At 42.5% G+C, this 19624-nt stretch overlaps 2 protein-coding genes across 2 annotated transcripts in view; one reads left to right on the top strand and one right to left on the bottom strand.

Moving 5' to 3' along the window:
* LOC306916558 (oxysterol-binding protein-related protein 8-like) overlaps positions 1-6332 on the bottom strand; it is a 158109-nt gene extending 151777 nt beyond the window's left edge. Inside the window, 1 exon segment of the mRNA XM_079494471.1 lies at positions 5935-6332. The gene's annotated coding sequence lies outside the window, so the exon portion shown is untranslated.
* A 2719-nt stretch (positions 6333-9051) lies between these two features.
* zdhhc17 (zDHHC palmitoyltransferase 17) overlaps positions 9052-19624 on the top strand; it is a 48891-nt gene continuing 38318 nt past the window's right edge. The window contains exon 1 of the mRNA XM_079494323.1: positions 9052-9134. Coding sequence (XP_079350449.1) covers positions 9072-9134 — 63 coding nt within the window. The 5' untranslated portion in view covers positions 9052-9071. The remainder of the gene's footprint in view (positions 9135-19624) is intronic.

The following is a 19624-nucleotide window of genomic DNA, read 5'->3' as shown; positions in this document are numbered from 1 at the left end:
TGCAGGTGACAAGAGAATGTCACCTCCCCAGCTTCGGGCTAAATCCACATAGATTACTAGAGCTTCTGCTTTTACCATGTGCAACACCGTCCTGTGAGTAAAAGCAGTACCGGTCTGCTTTTTTAGTGGAAAGCTTATTTGAGCAATGTATAGTCCTACTAGAACAGAACAGAAGTGGATTCGCAATGGTTTCCCTCATCAGATTCTCAATGCTTTTTCGGTCAGCCTAGTAGAGCTGGGCAATATACGTATTTATATTTGTGATATGAGACTAGGACGTTTGTTGGTGACAGGTATAGAGAGCTTGATTGGTTGGTGTTTCTTTTCTTTTTTTTAAGATTTTTTTGGCTTTTCTGCCTTTATTGATAGTATCAAGTGGAGATTGACAGGAAAGAGGGAGAGAGAGACCGGTCCATGAGAGACCTGCAGCAAAGGTCATCATTAACGGGACTCGAACACGCAATGTGCTGTCAGGCCAGAGCCTATATTTGGCATGATGCGCCTGGACCACTAGGCCAGCGGGCGCCCCGGTTGTTATGGTTTTTAACTGAATCAATGGTCACACCATTCACAAACGGGTCACATGGTGTTGGGTGCTACGTTAGTCAGTCAGGTAGTAAAGTTCACCGCGTTTCATGGATGATAGGAGAGGGGGTAAATGGGGGAAGTCCAACTTTGCTGACCGCAATCGCTTTAAGAACGCAAATACAAGGAAGTGACAACACTTATCTCAAACATTATGGGTTTTGGAATAGATGATACATTTACATCTTTGTACCTAGGACAACTCCCAGATGGGCTAAATCAGGATGACTCCTACTTACTTAAGATTTTACTTGTAGCAAGCAAAAAAGCTATTACAAGAAATTGGTTACAAAAGAATTGTCCTACTGCTGACCTATTTATCAACATTGTGAAACAACTACATCTCCTAGAACAGATGACCTATTCTTTAAGACTGCAAAAAGTATTTAGCTGGGGGGCGGATATGGAGTGAATATGGGCTGTGTCTTTCCGGTTGTCAATGAATCCAAAAGTCTGTAATATGTATTGTTGTTGCTGTACATCCCATGACCTCATTTGTTTTTTTTTGTTTTTTTTTATTATTATTCTGTTTCTTCTGTTGATGTTTTTGTTTTAATGTATGCCTTGTTTGTCTTTTGTGTCTCTTGCATATTCAAAAATTCAAAAAAAAAAAGAGTTAAAAAAAAAAGAACGCAAATACAACATCATGCTACCTGTAGTTATTTGCACTTATGAGCGACAAAATAGCAGACAGGAGAATGAAACTTGCAGGACACTGCCAAAGACACCAGGAGCTGCCAGCCAGCAAACTGGTGCAGTGGGAGAACCAACACATGCAGGGCACCGGTCACGAGGACGACCCATACTAACATTATGTGGATGTACTCAAGACAGACGCGGGAGCGCAAAGCACCAACGAGCTGGCCGGATGTATGGAGAACCGGGATGACTGGAAGGGACGATGGAGGGCTCGTCTGAGGACCACCTAGAGAGAGAACTCCAGCTCAAGCACACATAGTAGCTCGGCTTGACACCGACTTTGGAACACTGTGTGTGGAGTAATGACAGACTGTTAGGTTTACCATGTCTGTTAATAAACCTCCAGCATCGTGGCTATGAGTGTGCGGCCTTTTTCTTCTTTTTTGGAATGTCAAAACAGCAACATGAATACAGCCTCCTTGGCAACACATTTCTACTGATGGTAACCAGAGATACAAAAGTGGGTGGAAACTAAAAATAAAACCATAAACTGCGTTTATTTTCCACCTCGTCATTTTCAGAGTCCTCCTCTGCTCTGGAGTGGACCTGGCTTTAAGTGGATTGATACAGTATCAGAAGGCTGCCACAAGAAGTCATCCTCAATTGTGTCCTGCCCTGTCATCATACTTGACGTGTTTTTGAGCGATGCCTCCACTCCATTACGCAGCTACTGCATGTGTGTACCTACGTATGTACAGTATGTATTACCCCCCCCCCCCCCCCTTTTTCCCTCACCGTATATGTTTCTTTTCCCTTTTTACCTCCATTATGATGAATTCCTGTTCTGTTCTTTGTCTATATAGAAGTGTCTATTTGTACGTCTCTAAATGTTTTGATGAATTGAACATGGTGGACCCTCTTGTAAACAAGTGTAATGCTTAATTGGGTCATCCACTCACAGTTAACAGCCTTTGTATTGAGTTTGTGCTTGAAATGTACTGTAATTCTGCAAACAAAATATTTCAATCAATCAATCAATCAATGTATGCGTGTCCCTGTGTCTGTCTGTGCGAGCACGGAAAGCTGCAACACGGTAACTCTGTCATTTCTCGACGCGGGAAGGCTTGACGGAACCGGGCCAGCCCCCTGGGCTGGAACGTGTGCATTCCTGGGGGTCTGGATGTTCCGTGGACCCCCCCTGGGGACCCCCACGCGGTAACTCTGTCCTTTCTCGACAGTTTCTGACGTGGGAAGGCTCGCCGGAACCAGGCCGGCCCCCCGGGGCGCGTTCCTGGGGGTCTGGATGTTCCGGGAAACTGTCATTTCTCAAAGATTTTTTCCAAATATAATCAACTACAGTACAGAGCACACTCAGCACAGTACACTACATTGTAGTGTACTGTGACTACAATACAGTACAGTACAGTAACTATAACAAATAAATGTATAGTTGCACCACTCAGTTCACACAGGAGTTTAGCTTGAGATGCCAACTTCAACTGAGGTTCGATGAAGAAATAAATCACCCTGTGTGTAAAGCTAAAGCTACAAATGATAGTATAGCAAACGCTGCTTCCAATTAGATTTTCACTTACCTACTGTGTAGCCAGCAACATCAATTATAATAATAGATTTATAATAATTATAATTAATTATTTTAACAACATAATCCTTCGGCTAGCTTAACCCATTCAGGGCGGGAAAACCCATTTGGTGTTTTAAGCATAATGTTATACTTTAGCTATTGAAAAATAGCAGATCTACAAGCTCGTAGATCTGCAATTTTTGAAAAATCGTGAAAATGTGCCTCAAATCTTTGAAAATATATTCTTTCAGAGTGAATGTTTTTTCTTGGGGGTCCCTGTAACAACATATTTTCAGATGGGGGGGTCGGACGCCTATTAGCCTGCCTACATATAATCTTTGGGGTCCTTGACTGATATAGAAACATACGTATTTCAGAAAACTATCAGGATTTAGAAAACATTTTTTAAATGTCGACGTCAGGCCTAAATGGGTTAAAGTAGCAACGCTGGCCAGCCTTACACTGCCTGGGTGATGTCATTGGGTGTGAAATGTGAGATAACCACCTAATCTTTGGGCACATTTGGTGCTTTTAGGACAAATGCATCCAGTCACTCTCAAATAGCCAATAGTCTGAGCCTAAGTGTCCCACAGCTGTCTACACACAGTACTCTAATGATGCATAAGCCTTAGCATTTTAACAGTCCTATTAACAAACATGATATAATGATGTGCATCAACACAAAAATATATAAACAAAAGCTCTGTGCTCTAAATCCTCCTGTGCACAGAAGATAAACTGACAAAAAAAATTATCAATTTACCATACTGAAAATCTGATCTGATTAAATATGACTATACCGCTTCTCTAGCATGGCACTACCAACCCACAATACTGGCATAATACAACAGCTAATACAAAATGTTATACTTTCAAATTAAATCACACTGACTTACAACAACACTGTGGTAAATCACTAACAAATCATACCTTGAAGAAGGCATTTTTTGTCGAAACGTCAGTATTAAAATAAAGTTGATGGCATCGTAGCTACGAGTTGTGCGACTAAAATGCACCAATAAGTCTACTTCTCTGTCTGTGTGTGTTAATGCACGTAACTCAGGAACCGCTCGCCCCACAGACTTCAAATTCGACACACGCGCTCCACACCACCGTAAGGGGTGCAGTGCCCGGTGTCGAGTCTGTCGGACCCACGGTTGTCCAGAACCACCCCAGAACGGCCTCTGCCCGAGCTCTGAACAGGGCTTCTGCCCCAGGGTCCATATAGCCTATGGAGCTGGCCTGTTCTGACATCATTCTGACGTCTGCATTGACTCTATATTTGGGCATGCCTGACAAAGAACTCCATACAGTATATGGGCATAAAAGGAGGGACACAGACATAATATCTGGGTGGGATATTGCATGCATTTCCAAGTAGGCCAGTGCCCAACGGGCAACGCTGTAGAGGCTCCAACGCATAATATCTGGGTGGGGCCATGCCTTTCCAACTTGCATCGTTCCAAGTAGGCCAGTGCACCAACGGGCACCGCTGTAGAGGCTCCAACGCATAATATCTGGGTGGGGCCATGCATTTCCAACTTGCATCGTTCCAAGTAGGCCAGTGCACCAACGGGCACCGCTGTAGAGGCTCCAACGGGCACCGCTCTACTAACTGTAAATGACCACTAACCTCGATAGCTGCGCTGCGAGGCGCGGCAGGGCAGGGCCTGCATGCTGTACTAAATCTTCTTTGCAGTGACTGTACAGTAATGGGAGGAGGTACAGTATGCATGGTGTACTGTACACATGGATCGATGCAGTCCTGAGCTAATCCCACGCAGCTGGACAGTCACGCATTAAAATGAAGCAATCTAGAGAGGCTATACCACCATCACATGCAGGCAGTGCACGAGCATTAAGCTATTCGGGAAGGAACAGATGGAAACTCCATTTGACTGGCAAATGACCTCTCTAGTCTCGGTCTCTCCCTGCTCTGCTGTGACGTGAGTGACCCTGGGCTGCAGTCAGAGCCTCACTGGTGACAGGAATGTTTCCTTGCATGGAATGGAAACAAGTCCTGGAGGATTGCACATCATTCACATGCAAATGTTTATTTAGAGAATGGAAAATATGTAAATACAAAAAATTGACCGGGCGGGCCTTTAAACAGGCAAAGAAAATAAAATGGCATACCAATTATTGAGAAAATGGCACAACGAGCTTCTTTGTAAGCGACCAGACAACTATGTTTTTGACTTTTTTTCCTCCGTTACTAAGTTAGTTAGTTTCCCTCCATATTATTTGTTATGGTTTGCTACTACTAGCTAATAATTCATTAGCAACAGAGCCACGCCACTGTACAGTAACACGACTAGCTTCATGTTTCTCTTCTGCTCACTCTAGTCAAGTGAAAGTCGTAACATGGCACGTCTGTGCTGACATGTGATACTGCAACAGGATGTTGTAGGGAGGAAGCTTCCAAACTACACAGATCTCTGGTGTGACAACAAGCAATAACAAACAACAGTTTATCTGCTCTACTTATCATAGGAGCATAATACAGTCACATAATCTGTACTACCGGTATAGTCTTGTATCTCAGTCAGTACACCTGAATAAATACACGTTGGGGTAAAGTAGAAGATGTTGCCAAAATAAATTATTAACGTTTGAGAGAGATTATTAAATTCCAAGAAAGGTGTGTGTCACAGCGTGTGTGTGTGTGTGTGTGGGGGGGGGGGGGGGGGGGGGTGATCATTAATTAATTAATAAATCTCCCTGGCTAGACATATCATTACATAATAGTGCTGACATTGCAGAGTCGTCAATGTAATCAACTGTATCGCATCAGACAGATCGAGCGCTGTTAGCAGGCATGCTAGCTACTATGTAACAACAACAGTCACTACACACTACACACTGTCTGGCTCATATAGTAGCAACTTCAAAGGCAATAACATTGTTTGTTTGATTGATTGGATGAAGTATTTGTTAACAATTTGCACAATTACAGTACATTTCAAGCACAACTCAATACAAAAACCTGTTAACAGTGAGTGGACGACACCATAAAAGCATTACACTTGTTTACAAGAGGGTCCACCATTTTCAATTCATCAGAACATTTAGAGACGCACACATATAACAACAGGTATGGTTACTATTCATGTCATTCCACCCACCTGTGCTTCTTCACGCGGGGGGGAGGGGGGTTATTTATCCCGGGTTTGCAGATCAGTTCTTCGGCCACGGAAGGAAGGAAGGACTCGGTGTCAGTTGACTGTCTGTCTGTGATGATGTGTCAGTGTCGCTTGCATGGGCTAAAACCACCACCTCCTCCTCAGCTGACTGCGTTCTTCTTCTCCTTCTCCTCCTCCTCCTTGGGTCAACATTTGCGAGTCCAACCGTCTAATATTTACATGACCACATTGCTCGCTATAAAGCTATACTGGTGTTTTCATAACTACAGCTCGCTCAGCCTCATTAGGAGGCATTCCAGACAGTCCCAGTCCCTCTCGACTGTCTTCGGTTCGGACGGTGGTTGAATGGAAGGTGGATGGGTGGTGGGGGGGAGGGTGTCCCCTCCTCCTCCTCCTCCTCGACAACAATCGCCTCTGCTTCCAATTTTCCATCTCGGTGATCATCTAGAATGCCTGGCTCTGCTCTGGCTGGCTCATAGGGGGGGCGGTGCTCATATCTGGTTCGATTGTGTTTGTCTCACAACAATACATATAACATATCATGTTACGGTCTATGGTTATACTATACCGTATGAAACAAAATTGCAAAAAAACAATTGTGTCTCTTTTTTGTGTTTGTGTGTGTGTGTGTGTGTGTGTGTGTGTGTGTGTGTGTGTGTGTGTGTGTGTGTGTGTGTGTGTGTGTGTGTGTGTGTGTGTGTGTGTGTGTGTGTGTGTGTGTGTGTGTGTCACTAATTCTGCAAACTGTTAATAAATACTTAAATCAATGATCTCTCTCTCTATCTTCTCTATTAATTATAATTAATTCATATTAAATAATGTAATGTATTGTTCTTACAAGGTGGCTTTTACTTTCGTACATGTGGTGGTGGTGGGAAATATATAAAATGGATCAAATACTAATACTTGATAGTCGTTCTTGATTATTGATCCAAGGCCTACTACTGTAACACGTTATAAAGCTATTTAGTGTTGCAGAGGCGACACCCAGCGGTCAAACAGAAGAACTGTTTAGATAGGTAGAGGGTAGAATCTTCGAGGCACAGAGCTGTGATGACAAAGGGTATCAAAATGGAACATTTTTCATTCCAGTGGAATGGAAAATCTTTTTTACTTTCTTTATATGACGATTTCCTGTTTTTCATTTGTACGTTCTTTAAATGTTCTGATGAATTGAAAATGCAGGACCCTGATGTAAACAAACCTTAGTGCTGTTCACGGTTTGTATATCAATTGACTAACTTGGTACGTGTGTATGTGTGTGTGTGTGTGTGTGTGTGTGTGTGTGTGTGTGTGTGTGTGTGGCCAATACCCTCTAATTATCAACTTTGAAAAAGGAGCCATAACATTTTGGAAACACCTAAAACTGAGTGACTCCAAATCATACATGGGCAACATGTCCAATGTATTTGTATTTAGTTCATAAAATTAACATACCTATAACTAAATGCATTTGAAATTAAATAAAAAGGTTACTTTTCAGGATTCCATTTTAAAAAATGGCAAAAAATTATTCAGGATTTGAATTCAAATATAGCAATAACAGCCGATCTACAAGCTCAAAATGCGTCGCAGTGCAACGCGTTTTGAGCTTGTAGATCGGCTATTTTTTTCTACGACAGAAATATGCAATGTGGCCCCTCTGGAGTAAGTGTGCAAATATAGTGGCCCTCTCCATCGTCAAAGTTGCCCACCCCTGCTCCAAATCCTATCATTATAAATCCTATCATTATAAATCCTATCATTATAAAGCCCTCAAAAGCCAAAAGTTGAACATAGAGAAGAGTCCCCTCAGTCAGCTGGTCCTGACGCTTAACAAACCATCAGCCAACAATAACCAGCCTCAGGACAGCGACATCATTCCACAACAAATCCTACCCAACCAAATTAACAAATCAACAGAAACAAAAATACGAAAACTTTTGTCTCGAAACAACAAAACCCCAAAGTAAACTTTAATTGCTATCTGGCCCTAAATAGACAATACAGGTGGCAGAATATTTTGAGCACGGTGACTGATAACAAAGTCAGAAAAACCTTAACCTTAATGTCTCAGCGAGCACAGCCTGACCATCGAGAAAGGCAGACATAGACAAACCTGGCTGCCCAGACAGGACAGGCCGTGTTCTCACTGTAGTCAAGGAGTGGAGACAGAGCTCCACTTCTTGACTGCATGTGACAAATATAAACACATTAGAGAAGAATACTACCCTAAATTCAACAAAAACAAGGATACAGTTTGACTCTATCCAGGCAATCCCCTATACTTATTAGGTGAGAAAGCAGAATGTTCCAGGTTTGCAGCAAAATATGTATCAGCCTGCCACAAAATGAGGGATCAATGTAATTTTGCTTATGTTTTTCCTTGTCTTGGTTATATTATTTGTTCTGATTCTGAATATGTATAATTTATTATTTTTGTTTCATACTGTATTTGTATCATTCATACTGTATGTAATGCTTTGGCAATATAAGAATGCTTGTCATGCCAATAAAGCATATTTGAATTTGAATTTAAGAGAGAGAGAGAGAGAGAGAGAGAGAGAGAGAGAGAGAGAGAGAGAGAGAGAGAGAGAGAGAGAACAGGAGTTGACAGTGACACTTAATTATAGTTTTATGAATTCACTTCCCCATGCACTCTATTAACGGTCAAGGAGATGGTGATGACGTAATGGACCATGTCTGTCTGTCTGTCTGTCTGTCTGTCTGTCTGTCTGTCTGTCTAACTTTCTCTCTCTCTCTCTCTCTCTCTCTCTCTGTCCCTCTCTCTCTGCCTCCCTCCCTCTCAATTCAATTCAATTCAATTCAATTCAATTCAATTCAATTCAATTCAATTCAATTCAATTCAATTCAATTCAATTCAATTCAATTTGCCAAAGCATAAAATGCAGCAAAAGAAAAAAATATAACAGAAAACAATATCAAACATACAAATAGAACATTAACTTTCACAATACAATATGCAAATGATCAAGATCTATCTCTCTCTTCCTCTCCCCCCCCCCTCTCTCTCTCTCTCTCTCCCACCCATACCACCCCCTCTCTCTCTCCCCCCCTGGTTGTTTCCACTTTCCACCCTACCCATTACCCACAATGCTCAGCGCTAGCTGACCACCAAGATGGCAGACGCTATGGATGAATATGAGAAAGAAGCTGGTTGCGTCCCTATTCTCCACCCAGAGGTACAGTATGCTTCACGGAGCCTGCGTGCTTGTTTGTTTAGCCTCGGAACAGGCGCACGTAAAGACCTTGCATCGTTGTGTGTGTGTGCGTGCGTGCACTGCGGCGCACACTGTCCGCGGTGTTTCTGTGGTAAACTACGATGCCCCCTGCATCATTCGTAGGGGGGTGGGGGGTGGTGGGGGGGATGATGCTAACGTTGCTAACGCTGCTAGCCTCTTTGCTGCATAAATACTGGGCAGATGTTAGCTGTATAGCTAATAGCTAAGCTAGTCTGCGACTAGCAAGGCCATTTCTTTAGGTATTTTTTTTAGAGCTAGCCTTTCAGCCGACAGACAAGAATAAGAGACGCGCTTAAAAAAATAAAGCAGCTTAATTGACAGTTGAGAATTTGACAGCAACGTAACGTGCATCTCGCTTGCTTGTTTTTTGTATACACTGTTCCAAAACACATCCGTGGAAAATGGCATCCCAGTTGATGCCCAATGTAAATCAGGCAGCTAGCTTCAGTGCTTCCTAGCCCATGTATGTATTTGATGTCAATAATTCCATCGCAGTGTAACAGCAGTGTATAACAGTGTATAATATAATATATGATGATTAGCTAATGTTATTTAGATGCTGCGTTCATGATGCACCATTCAACCATTGCACCTCCGAGAAATGTCAGATCAGTCAGATGTGTCAAATGTCAAAAATTGGTCAGCAGCTTTAATTATAACTGCACGAAAGTACAACCTGAACTCCATAATACTCTTTTACTTTAGACATCAACAGATCACCTATATATTGACTGTAATATGTATGTATGTATGTATGTATGTATGTATGTATGTATGTATGTATGTATGTAGCTCTGGTCCATAGCCCTAATGCTAATTCTGCCCTGCATGCATGTAGAAATTAGTGTGTGTGTGTGTGTGTGTGTGTGTGTGTGTGTGTGTGTGTGACTGTATAAACAGTGATATTAGTGATTGATGTTGTTCAGATTAGGACATTCGGTGTGGTACACACACTATAATAATTTGTGCTCTCGCCATCAGTTGAAGTTTGCTAGTGCATACATTATTAGTATATATTATGCAACATATGATTAGCAAGGCCATCCCTGACCATCATATAATGTGCAGCATTACCTTTCTATTTGTGGATCAGGTCTTTAATCAAAATGAGTTTTGAATGGTTTGTAAGTGGCAAGTTGTGTGACGGTTAGTCAGGGTTCGGTTACCTCTCAAGTTAGGTGTCAACTGTCAAGCAGCAGGTGATATGTGCTAATTGTATGGGTAAGTCTGTCTTGACTCTTTCACATAGTCAATAACAATCAGACGACAATTAAAGATACATAATTATCTTATAAGTGGCTCCAATAATACCAATCTGTCAACATTGAGTGAAAACATAATAATACACATTGTAAAGCCTTTAGACTATACAACAGCAGGGCAACTGGGGTTGACTTTTAGTTTTGACGATATGTCAAGCAACACACGTGTATAGCCTGTTTGGCACCAAGAGATGAGATGAGTTTGTAGTGTAATTAGAAAATGGAGAAATTGCACTGTACCCAGGATTCTGCATCTGTATGTAGAGTGCAGAGTATAAAGGAAATTAACCTATGAAAGGTGTCCTCCATGGGAGGCTTTCTTAATTACTGTAGGGTACCATCCGTTCATTCTCTTTGTTTGTATTGCTGTGGGATTGTGATGTTTGAAATAGCTCTGCTAATGGGCCACGGTGATGCAGTGGGTACTAGTGCTGCTGTCGCCTCACAGCTAGAAGGTCCTGGGTTCAATTCCCACTGGAGATGCTGTGGGCGTGTTCTCTCCTTTGTGTCATCAGTGCCCATACCCTAGGTGGGGTTGGTGAAATGGCCTTTCTGTGTGGAGTTTGCATGTTCTCCAGTGTGTCCCCTAGGGTAGGTAGTAGGTACCATCACAAAAAAACATGCAGTAATCCTAGTCTCTAAACTGCCTCCCCCCAGCAAACCGGGGCGCCTGATGGAGGGGAAAGGAACTGTTTGGAATAACGTATGTGTTCCAATCCTTACTTCCTTCCTTCCACATGCTATACGTCCAACCGGGGGAAACTCCCCTCTGTCAGGTGAAAAGAAGCGACTTGGACTCCTCATGCAGTGAAGGAGGCATGAGGTCAGTCCGTTGCTCTCCCCAGGTTGACAGAGGGAGTGTAGCGCCCAGGATTATTGACACTGGGTGAAAAAATAATAATGGGTTACAAAAATCGTGGGATAAAAAATGTAGGATAGAAAATAGAAAGAAAAAGCTCTGCCAAATTTAGACCAGGCATATTTCTAAGCTAACAACTGTACACTGTGAAGACGATGCTGCTAGAGACCCATTGCCATAACTCTCTATAAATAAATGGTACAGTTGTATGACTAACAACAAGCAGCCCAGTAAAATTGTTTAACCCTGGCCTGCCCTGCACAGGTGGTTGTTTACCTGTTGTTGTTGTTGGTGTTGTTGTTGTTGTTGTTGTTGTCGTCGGGTTGGCGGTGGCTCAGGGGTAGAGTTTCCGGATGGTAACCGCAAGGTCGCCAGTTCGAACCCGGGCTCCCCCAGAGTTAGTGTCGAAGTGTCCTTGAGCAAGACACTGAACCCCTAATTGCTCCTGATGTCCTGGTTGGTACCTTGCATGGTTTCCGCCGCCATCAGTGTATGAATGTATGTGTGAATGGGTGAATGTAATGCACATCTATGTAAAGCGCCTTGGATAAAGGCTCTATATAAATGCACCATTTGTTGTTGTTGTTGTTGTTGTTGTTGTGGTGGTGCTGCTACTCAATGAAACATGACTGAATTGCTCTTGGCCCAGGGAGGGGATATTGTTTCACATTCTTGTTTGTAGTTTGTGGCCAATAATTATATTATATTAGACGATGTATAGTTACTTGTATACCTCGTGACCTCCTACCCTTAAAAACCGGGAAAGCAAGCATCTGTGTGTCAGTGGCTCAGGGGTAGGAATGGGAACCGTGAGGTTCCCAGTTCGATCCCTGTGAGCTCCCCCAGAGTTAGTGTCAAAGTGTCTCTGAACCCCTAATTGCTCCTGATGTGCAGGTTGGTGCCTTCCTTGCATGGTTTCCGCCGCCATCGTTGTATGAATCGTTGTATGAATGTGTGGGTGAATGTAATGCACAATCTATGTAAAGCGCCTTGGATAAAGGCGCTATATAAATGCACCATTTACCATATTGGATATTTGGGTTTAGCTATTCAAAAATAGCAGATCTACATCTGCTTCTTTGTAGAATCGGCCTCAGGTCTTAATGGGTTAACATACAGTATAATCCCTCGTTAACATTAATTTGATGAATTCATTATTATTGTAATAATTTGTGTAGTGTAGTAATTAATATTATAATGGCACCCCTCCTTTTTCTTAAAATAGTTGACCTATAAGCTTGTAAATCTGCTATTTTCACAGAATGTTCACCCCAGAATAGGGAAGCTAGGGTTCATATACGGATGGCAACAACTTCCCTAACGGTTCACTAACGGATGGCAACAACTTCCCTAACGGTTCACTAACGGATGACAACAACTTCCCTAACGGTTCACTAACGGATGGCAACAACTTCCCTGAAAGACCATATTCTCTCCCCTCGTGTTCATAAAAGCACGTCAGCTGTTGTCAGTTATCCATCATCACATTGTTGTAGCCGGGATATGATCATTGTTGCTTCACCATGAAGAACCAAGTTTAAAAAAAAATCCAGCCAATGCTCCAGCGGCTGGCTGAAAAGTTATCCTTCTTTTCGGTGTGGTGGTAGAAATCTGGGTCATGTCTAAGAGAGGCCTGAGAAACAGGCCTACATTCTGTTACAAGGTGTTCGAACACAAAGCAGCTGAGGTTCAGACTTCAGACACACGCACTGTAAAATCCTCCGTGTTCATTTTACTCAGAGTGTGCAAATACCAAATAGACCTTTTTAAGGCTTAATTTGGTTACATTTGTAAAATCTCTGTTACAAATATGGATAGCCTAAATACAGTTGGACTTTACTGTGCACTTGAAAGCCATACTGAACATGTCTCGTGTGTGTGTGTGTGTGTGTGTGTGTGTGTGTGTGTGTGTGTGTGTGTGTGTGTGTGTGTGTGTGTGTGTGTGTGTGTGTGTGTGTGTGTGTGTGTGTGTGTGTGTGTGTGTGTGTGTGTGTGTGTGTGTGTGTGTGTGTGTGTGTTCTCCCAAATGAGATGCAATCTGAGACTTTGGTGGCATATTGAGCCTTGCTCTATAACGCAAAGATGTGATCCTTATGAATATATTGTAGTTTCTTTCTTCATAAACAAACAGACCCTTTTCTCAATCATTGTTCTTCTGATACATAGAGGTGTAAATGTATAGGGTCGTCGGAATGGTGTATTATTAGGCCAGCCTACAAAATGGCCCTCATTTGAGATTGAATTTCAGATTGTGACTGTCCGCTGCAGCTAGCTGGGTCCTTTACCCTTCTCACTGCTCTCAGACCTCATGTGGCTGAAGACGGCGCACATTTCTAGTATAATCTGAAAAAATCAGACCCGTCTGAAGTGAGTGGTGCAGTACTGTACTTGTGCTGTACGTACTGTACTGTTCTGTACTGTACTGTACAAGCCCTCCTCCCTGGCCTGTGTGTGTCTGTGTTAGGCTGCACAACAGTGCCACTTGGTGGTGAACAAACGCTATAACGCTAGGAGTGGTTGCACCACTCAAAAAAAACAAAACACAAAACATAAGACTGGTCCGTCCATGACACATGATACAGTTTTCCACAGCATATATTGTGAATTTAATCGGTCATGGTCAGTGCTGTCCAATATTTTTGGCTCTAAGGCACACCATACCCCCCCCCCCCCCCACCCCCAATGAGTGCTCGCCATATGTCCAGCTGAACAGCTCATATTGACGAAAGCCCGCTTCACTAAACGGATGAGAATCCAGAAAATCAATGGCTAGCAGTGAGAAATGGATGAAATGTTTCTAATGGATAATATCTGTTCTGTTCTACGGTACTTATTCCTACACACCCAGCCTGCATGCATGATAGACAAGTACGACTTGCAGATTAAACAAGGTATTAAAAAATATATACTGTATGTTCTAGGCTAGCCATAATTATCATTGCGGTTAGGGATGTCCCGATACACTTTTTTCGTTCCCGATCTGATCCCGATACCACAATGTCTGTGTTAGCCGAATACCGATACCAGTGTTGTGTCTCCTCTTCAGTGAGACTCCTCACTCAAATATGCACTTGCAGTTTGGGCAACTCCAAAGCAAACTCCACATGCCCCCAACATTTTATTTACCTGCCATAGTGTCTGTGTCAACCCCTGAATATGCCAGTCTAACCACCGATCCAACACAGGGGTACCTGTGTTGGATCGGTGTTGGTATTCACCGATATGACCCAATATGACGAATAAGGGCCTGATACTTTTCCGATACTGATACAGCATCGGGACATCTCTTTTTTGCGGTTATGAATACCACCAGCAGACATTTTAGAAAGAATGAAGGCGAGGACTGTGTCCGTGGTTTTTGACCTTGAGGTTGACTCTAGGGCAGGGGTGCCCAAATGGTAGATCGCGATCTACCAGTAGATCACAAAGGCTGTGCAGGTAGATCACATGACATGCCCCTAAAAAGTATTTCATTTAAATATATTGAAGAAAAAAAACGATAAAAAAAAAGAATTCTCCCCCTCTATTTCCCATTCCAAGTGCATTTGTCTTATACTGTACAGAATGTAACACGAACTCTACTATTCCGAAGCCCCCTCAGGTACATATTTAAACTATTTTCAGCAATGGTATAATAATTGATTTGGTGGGTAGATCTTGCCGAGTTGGTCATTTTGAAAGTAGCTCTCAAGTGTGGGCACCCCTGCTCTAGGGTCTTCCTCTACAGAAAAGGTTAAAGACTCATGAGCACTTTGTAATTTGTATGCAGGTGAAGGAACTGGCCTAAAGTCTGGAAGCTTTGAAATTATATAGGAATACAATGCACACTGTCAGCATTCTCATGTGATGTCATGCATAAGCAAGTGATATTTCTGGCAATGTTTAGCCTATTGCTTTAATATATTCCTTCTACACAAGGCAAGCTAATACATTAAATAAATAAAATTTAGACAAAATCAAAGTCCCATTTGTATCCTCTAGTCTACATTGACACATCAGCCTAGTGAGCATACATACAGCCCTCAACCTTTTGTTACATTGAAGGCAAACATGGGGCTTATTTCAGTGGGATGTCTAAATTATGTGTGGATTGGGGAGTCATCATTTGTAATAGGCCTATCTCACAGCCCGCTTTCCACGCCCACTTCCGGTAGATAGTGGTGTCATTTAACATTAGGCATTTACACTTTTTTTCTCTGGAGAAAGTACATTTCCTAATGTTAAAATGTCAAAGACCGATAATAATATGAAGAAAACACAATGGTATAACAACTCAAATAAGTAGAATAAACCTTACCTTTACAAAACGGTAATTTGTGGCTTGTGAAAATACCTCTTTTAACATGGAAGCCTATGGACCGGAAAAAAAAATAACACCACTAGCTCTAAAAGGGGGCGTAAAAAGGGGGCAATGCTGTGAGATAGGCCTATTCACCAGTTATTAGACGGATCCTTTAGTACAAAATTACATTTGCAATGTCTCGGTCAGAGCTATGTTATATGCCCACACACACACACACACACACACACACACACACACACACATCCACGTTGCATCATATTACCCCACCACACACACCCCAGCAGCCCCACTGTGATGTAAGAATTGCTGGCTCAGCACATCATCACACCAGGGTCCCTAGGGATGCCCAGTGAAACTCTGAGGCAGTACTGTGCTACTGTACCGTTAAGTCTACAGTACAATGGCCCACAGGCAGGCACTCGCCTAAGGTCGACCACACAGCCTCTTTCTGTCAAGTCTTTCTCCAGGGGCTGTTTAAGTGTGTGTGGTTATTCATCGTCATGCATATTAGAAACTACTTTCTAGCTATTTAAAAAAAAAGATCCATGCTTTAAAATGCAGATTTATTACAACAATACCGTGGCTTTGACTAAAACTAAAGGAAGGCCGTGTTGGATTATCTCGAGCAAGTTTCAAATCTCTGCAAGTTGATTTTACATACCATAAATTGAATCATCAATCATGGCTCAATTTGATTTAACCCATTCTGGGCTGGAACCCCTTTTGGTGTTAGCATTATGTTATGCTTTAGCTTTTGAAAAATCGAAGAAACATAGCTTTTTCAGAAAACTGTCAGGATGTAGAATCTGATCTCAGGTCAAAATGGGTTAAATAATATAATTTTCATAATATAATATGATGTGCCTGTAATTTCTACACCATACTGTGCACTACAGGCATAAAGACATTGGATGCATGTGTTCAGACCAGGGATGGATGAATGAATGAGGAAAACATTATGATGTTGATGAGGTGAAGAAGGTTGGGGTGTAAGTCCCGGCAAGGACTTCTTCAAGCCACTCTAACCGGTCCCCGGAGACCCTCTTGCTATGAGTTGCATCAAGCGACGCAGCTTGACACCTCAGCTATGTCTGCCTACAGGGCAGCGTTCCACAGATTCGTCTAGACCAGTTTGCTTCACATTCTGAAGCTGGTAAAAGTCGTATTGTGAACCCAGTACTGTGAATCATTAACCCATTTTTACCTGAGATCAGATTCTAAAAATGTCTTCTACATCCTGACAGTTTTCTGAAAAAGCTATGTTTCTATGTCAGTCATTCTTTGATTTTTCAAAAATAGCAGACCTACAAGCTCATAGCGCGCCACTCGCTATGAGCTTGTAGATCTGCTATTTTTCAATAGCTAAAGCATAACATAATGCTAACACCAAAAGGGGTTCCCGCCCAAAATGGGTTAAATAAACTCCTACTACCTGGGAACTTAAGTTCTTGCACGACAACTTTAGAAGCTGTTACGAACACAACTGGCAACCAGCGGCGGTGGCTCAGGGGTAGAGTGGCTCCATGGTTGAATTGGATGGTAACCGCAAGGTTGCCAGTTCCAACCCGGGCTCCCCCAGAGTTAGTGTCGAAGTGTCCTTGAGCAAGACACGACTGAACCCCTAATTGCTCCCGATGTGCTGGTTTCCGCCGCCATCAGTGTATGAATGTGTGTGTGAAATGTGTGGGCTAATTCATCCAAGTTCTTATGTCTACTTTTGTGACGGCTCTGGAGTCTGAATACTTGACCCTTCACGAGCTTAACCGCCCCCCAATCCCCATCACACGCACTCTTAACTCTCCATGTTCTCTGTGATTCTTGCTAATGTCCTATACAGAATCCTAACGGCTCCTCTATTTCGATGCCATAGGCCTGACGCGTCAGTCAAGTGTGCAGTCTGGCTTTATATTTACTGGCACTTTCATAGAATGGCAACCATTTTAATCCCTCCATTAACCATGTTGTCTCACTCTCTCGACCATATTACTTGTCATGTAAATGATGCTAATCCCAAGCTAGGCTGCTCGTAGGAAGCAGAGAAACATCCAGTGATGCCTTCTGTTCTGACAGAGTGCTCCTCACTTGAAGTCACTTCTTAATCCTGACATGAGAAGTACAAGTACTCAACCTCAGTAGTAACTCATTACCTGCACGTGGCCATTGGGTTTTCCAATGTTATATGTCTGTCAATTGATTTAATAGAATATGGTTTTAAACATCTGTTGGCCGTTGTTTGGCTGAGTGTTAGTACTGTTTTTTTTTCACCGACCAAGAATGGATGCCAGGCATTTCGTGTCCTCCAGATGCAACACAGCTGTCGGTGGACTGTTGTGGAGATGGAGGCTAATTGCTATTTGCTGTTGGGTTGCCGTGGGTGATAACTGAACATAATAAGAGGTTGTTGCCGTGTGTGTGTGGGGGGGGGGGGCATTTTAAGGTCAGGATACCAATTTTGCCGAGTGTATCATACACACTGAGGAAGGCTTGATGCACTTGTGTATGCTGTCTGAGTGTCTGTGCATCCATTAGTCCTGATTTCAGTGGTTCTCAATATTTCATGTCAAGGACCCCAAAACATTATATGTAATTGGCTGCCCGACCCCCATTTGAAAATATTTTTTCCAGGGACCTCCCCAGAAGCAAAGATTTGAGTTAAAAACGTTCGCTCTGAAAGAATATATATTCGCATTTTCACGATTTTTCTAAAATAGCAGATCTACAAGCTCATAGCGCGGCACTCGGTGCCGCGCTATGAGCTTGTAGGTCTGGTGATATCTGAACTGAACCGCTACGGATCCGAGAAACATTCTAATTGGCCGCACCTGTCCGGAAACGGCCCCGAAAGGATTGGATCCGGTCCGAAACGGAGCAGAGAAGGATTTGACTGTTTGGACCCGGTCTAACCAAAACGGCGCCGATCCGGACCCATAGTGTGTTCTCTTTAATATGATATGCTTCAACATGACATGACTGCTCTCTATGAGCGATGCGCTGCATTTTGGAAGGTGTGTGTGTGTGTGTGTGTGTGTGTGTGTGTGTGTGTGTGTGTGTGTGTGTGTGTGTGTGTGTGTGTGTGTGTGTGTGTGTGTGTGTGTGTGTGTGTGTGTGTGTGTGTGTGTGTGTGTGTGTGTGTGTGTGTGTGTGTGTGTGTGTGTGTGTGTGTGTGTGTGTGTGTGTGTGTGTGTGTGTGTGTGTGAGACTGACTGTGTCTGAAATTTCTTTATTAGGAACAATCCCTTGAGATGAACCATCTTGTTTTCAAGGTGGTCCGCGATTCACAAAGTACACTTCATACATAAAGACACTTTTTACAGACAATTCAACCAGAACAAGACAAGACAAAACAATACAATTCATAAAAAAAACAAACAGGAAAAACAAAACAACATTTCACATAACGTGGACATAACGTAGACATAACACATGGATCATTGCATCATGGATCTGTTATAGTGATGATTAGTGAAAACATGAACAGGTAGTCTCAAGATGAGAGGACAGCACAGTTTTAAACAAATGAAAAGATGTTATTGAACGTATATGGACAGGTAGATTGTTCCAGTCACAAGGAGCTTTGAACATGAATGATTTTTTGCCAACTGATGTGGGTATATTAATAAAGTAAATCTGTGAGCAATGTCTAAGTTGATGTGTAGAAGTGTATGGTATCATAAGCTGTTTTAAATACTGTGGATAATTGAAATTAATACATTTAAAGATGAACTGCAGCCAGTGCTGCTGTCTTCTTGAGGTGGGAGATGGTAAGTTGAGGTTTTCGTACAAGGTACAGTGGTGGGTCAAATATGGGCAGTCAAGGACAAATCTGCATAAACGGTTATATACTGAGTTCAAGGGAAGAAGGTTTGTTTTAGTGGCAGTCTGATAAACAACATCTGCATAGTCAAGAATTGGTAGTATGAGTTGTTGAACTAGTTTCTTTCTTACTGTAAAAGAAAAACGGTAACACCAGTACTAAAGTTGATTTTCCGGACTATGTTATCTATAT

Source organism: Electrona antarctica (genome assembly GCF_951216825.1).
Source record: "Electrona antarctica genome assembly, chromosome: 23".
Taxonomy (NCBI): Eukaryota; Metazoa; Chordata; class Actinopteri; order Myctophiformes; family Myctophidae; genus Electrona; species Electrona antarctica.
This window is presented reverse-complemented; position numbering and strand designations above follow the sequence as displayed.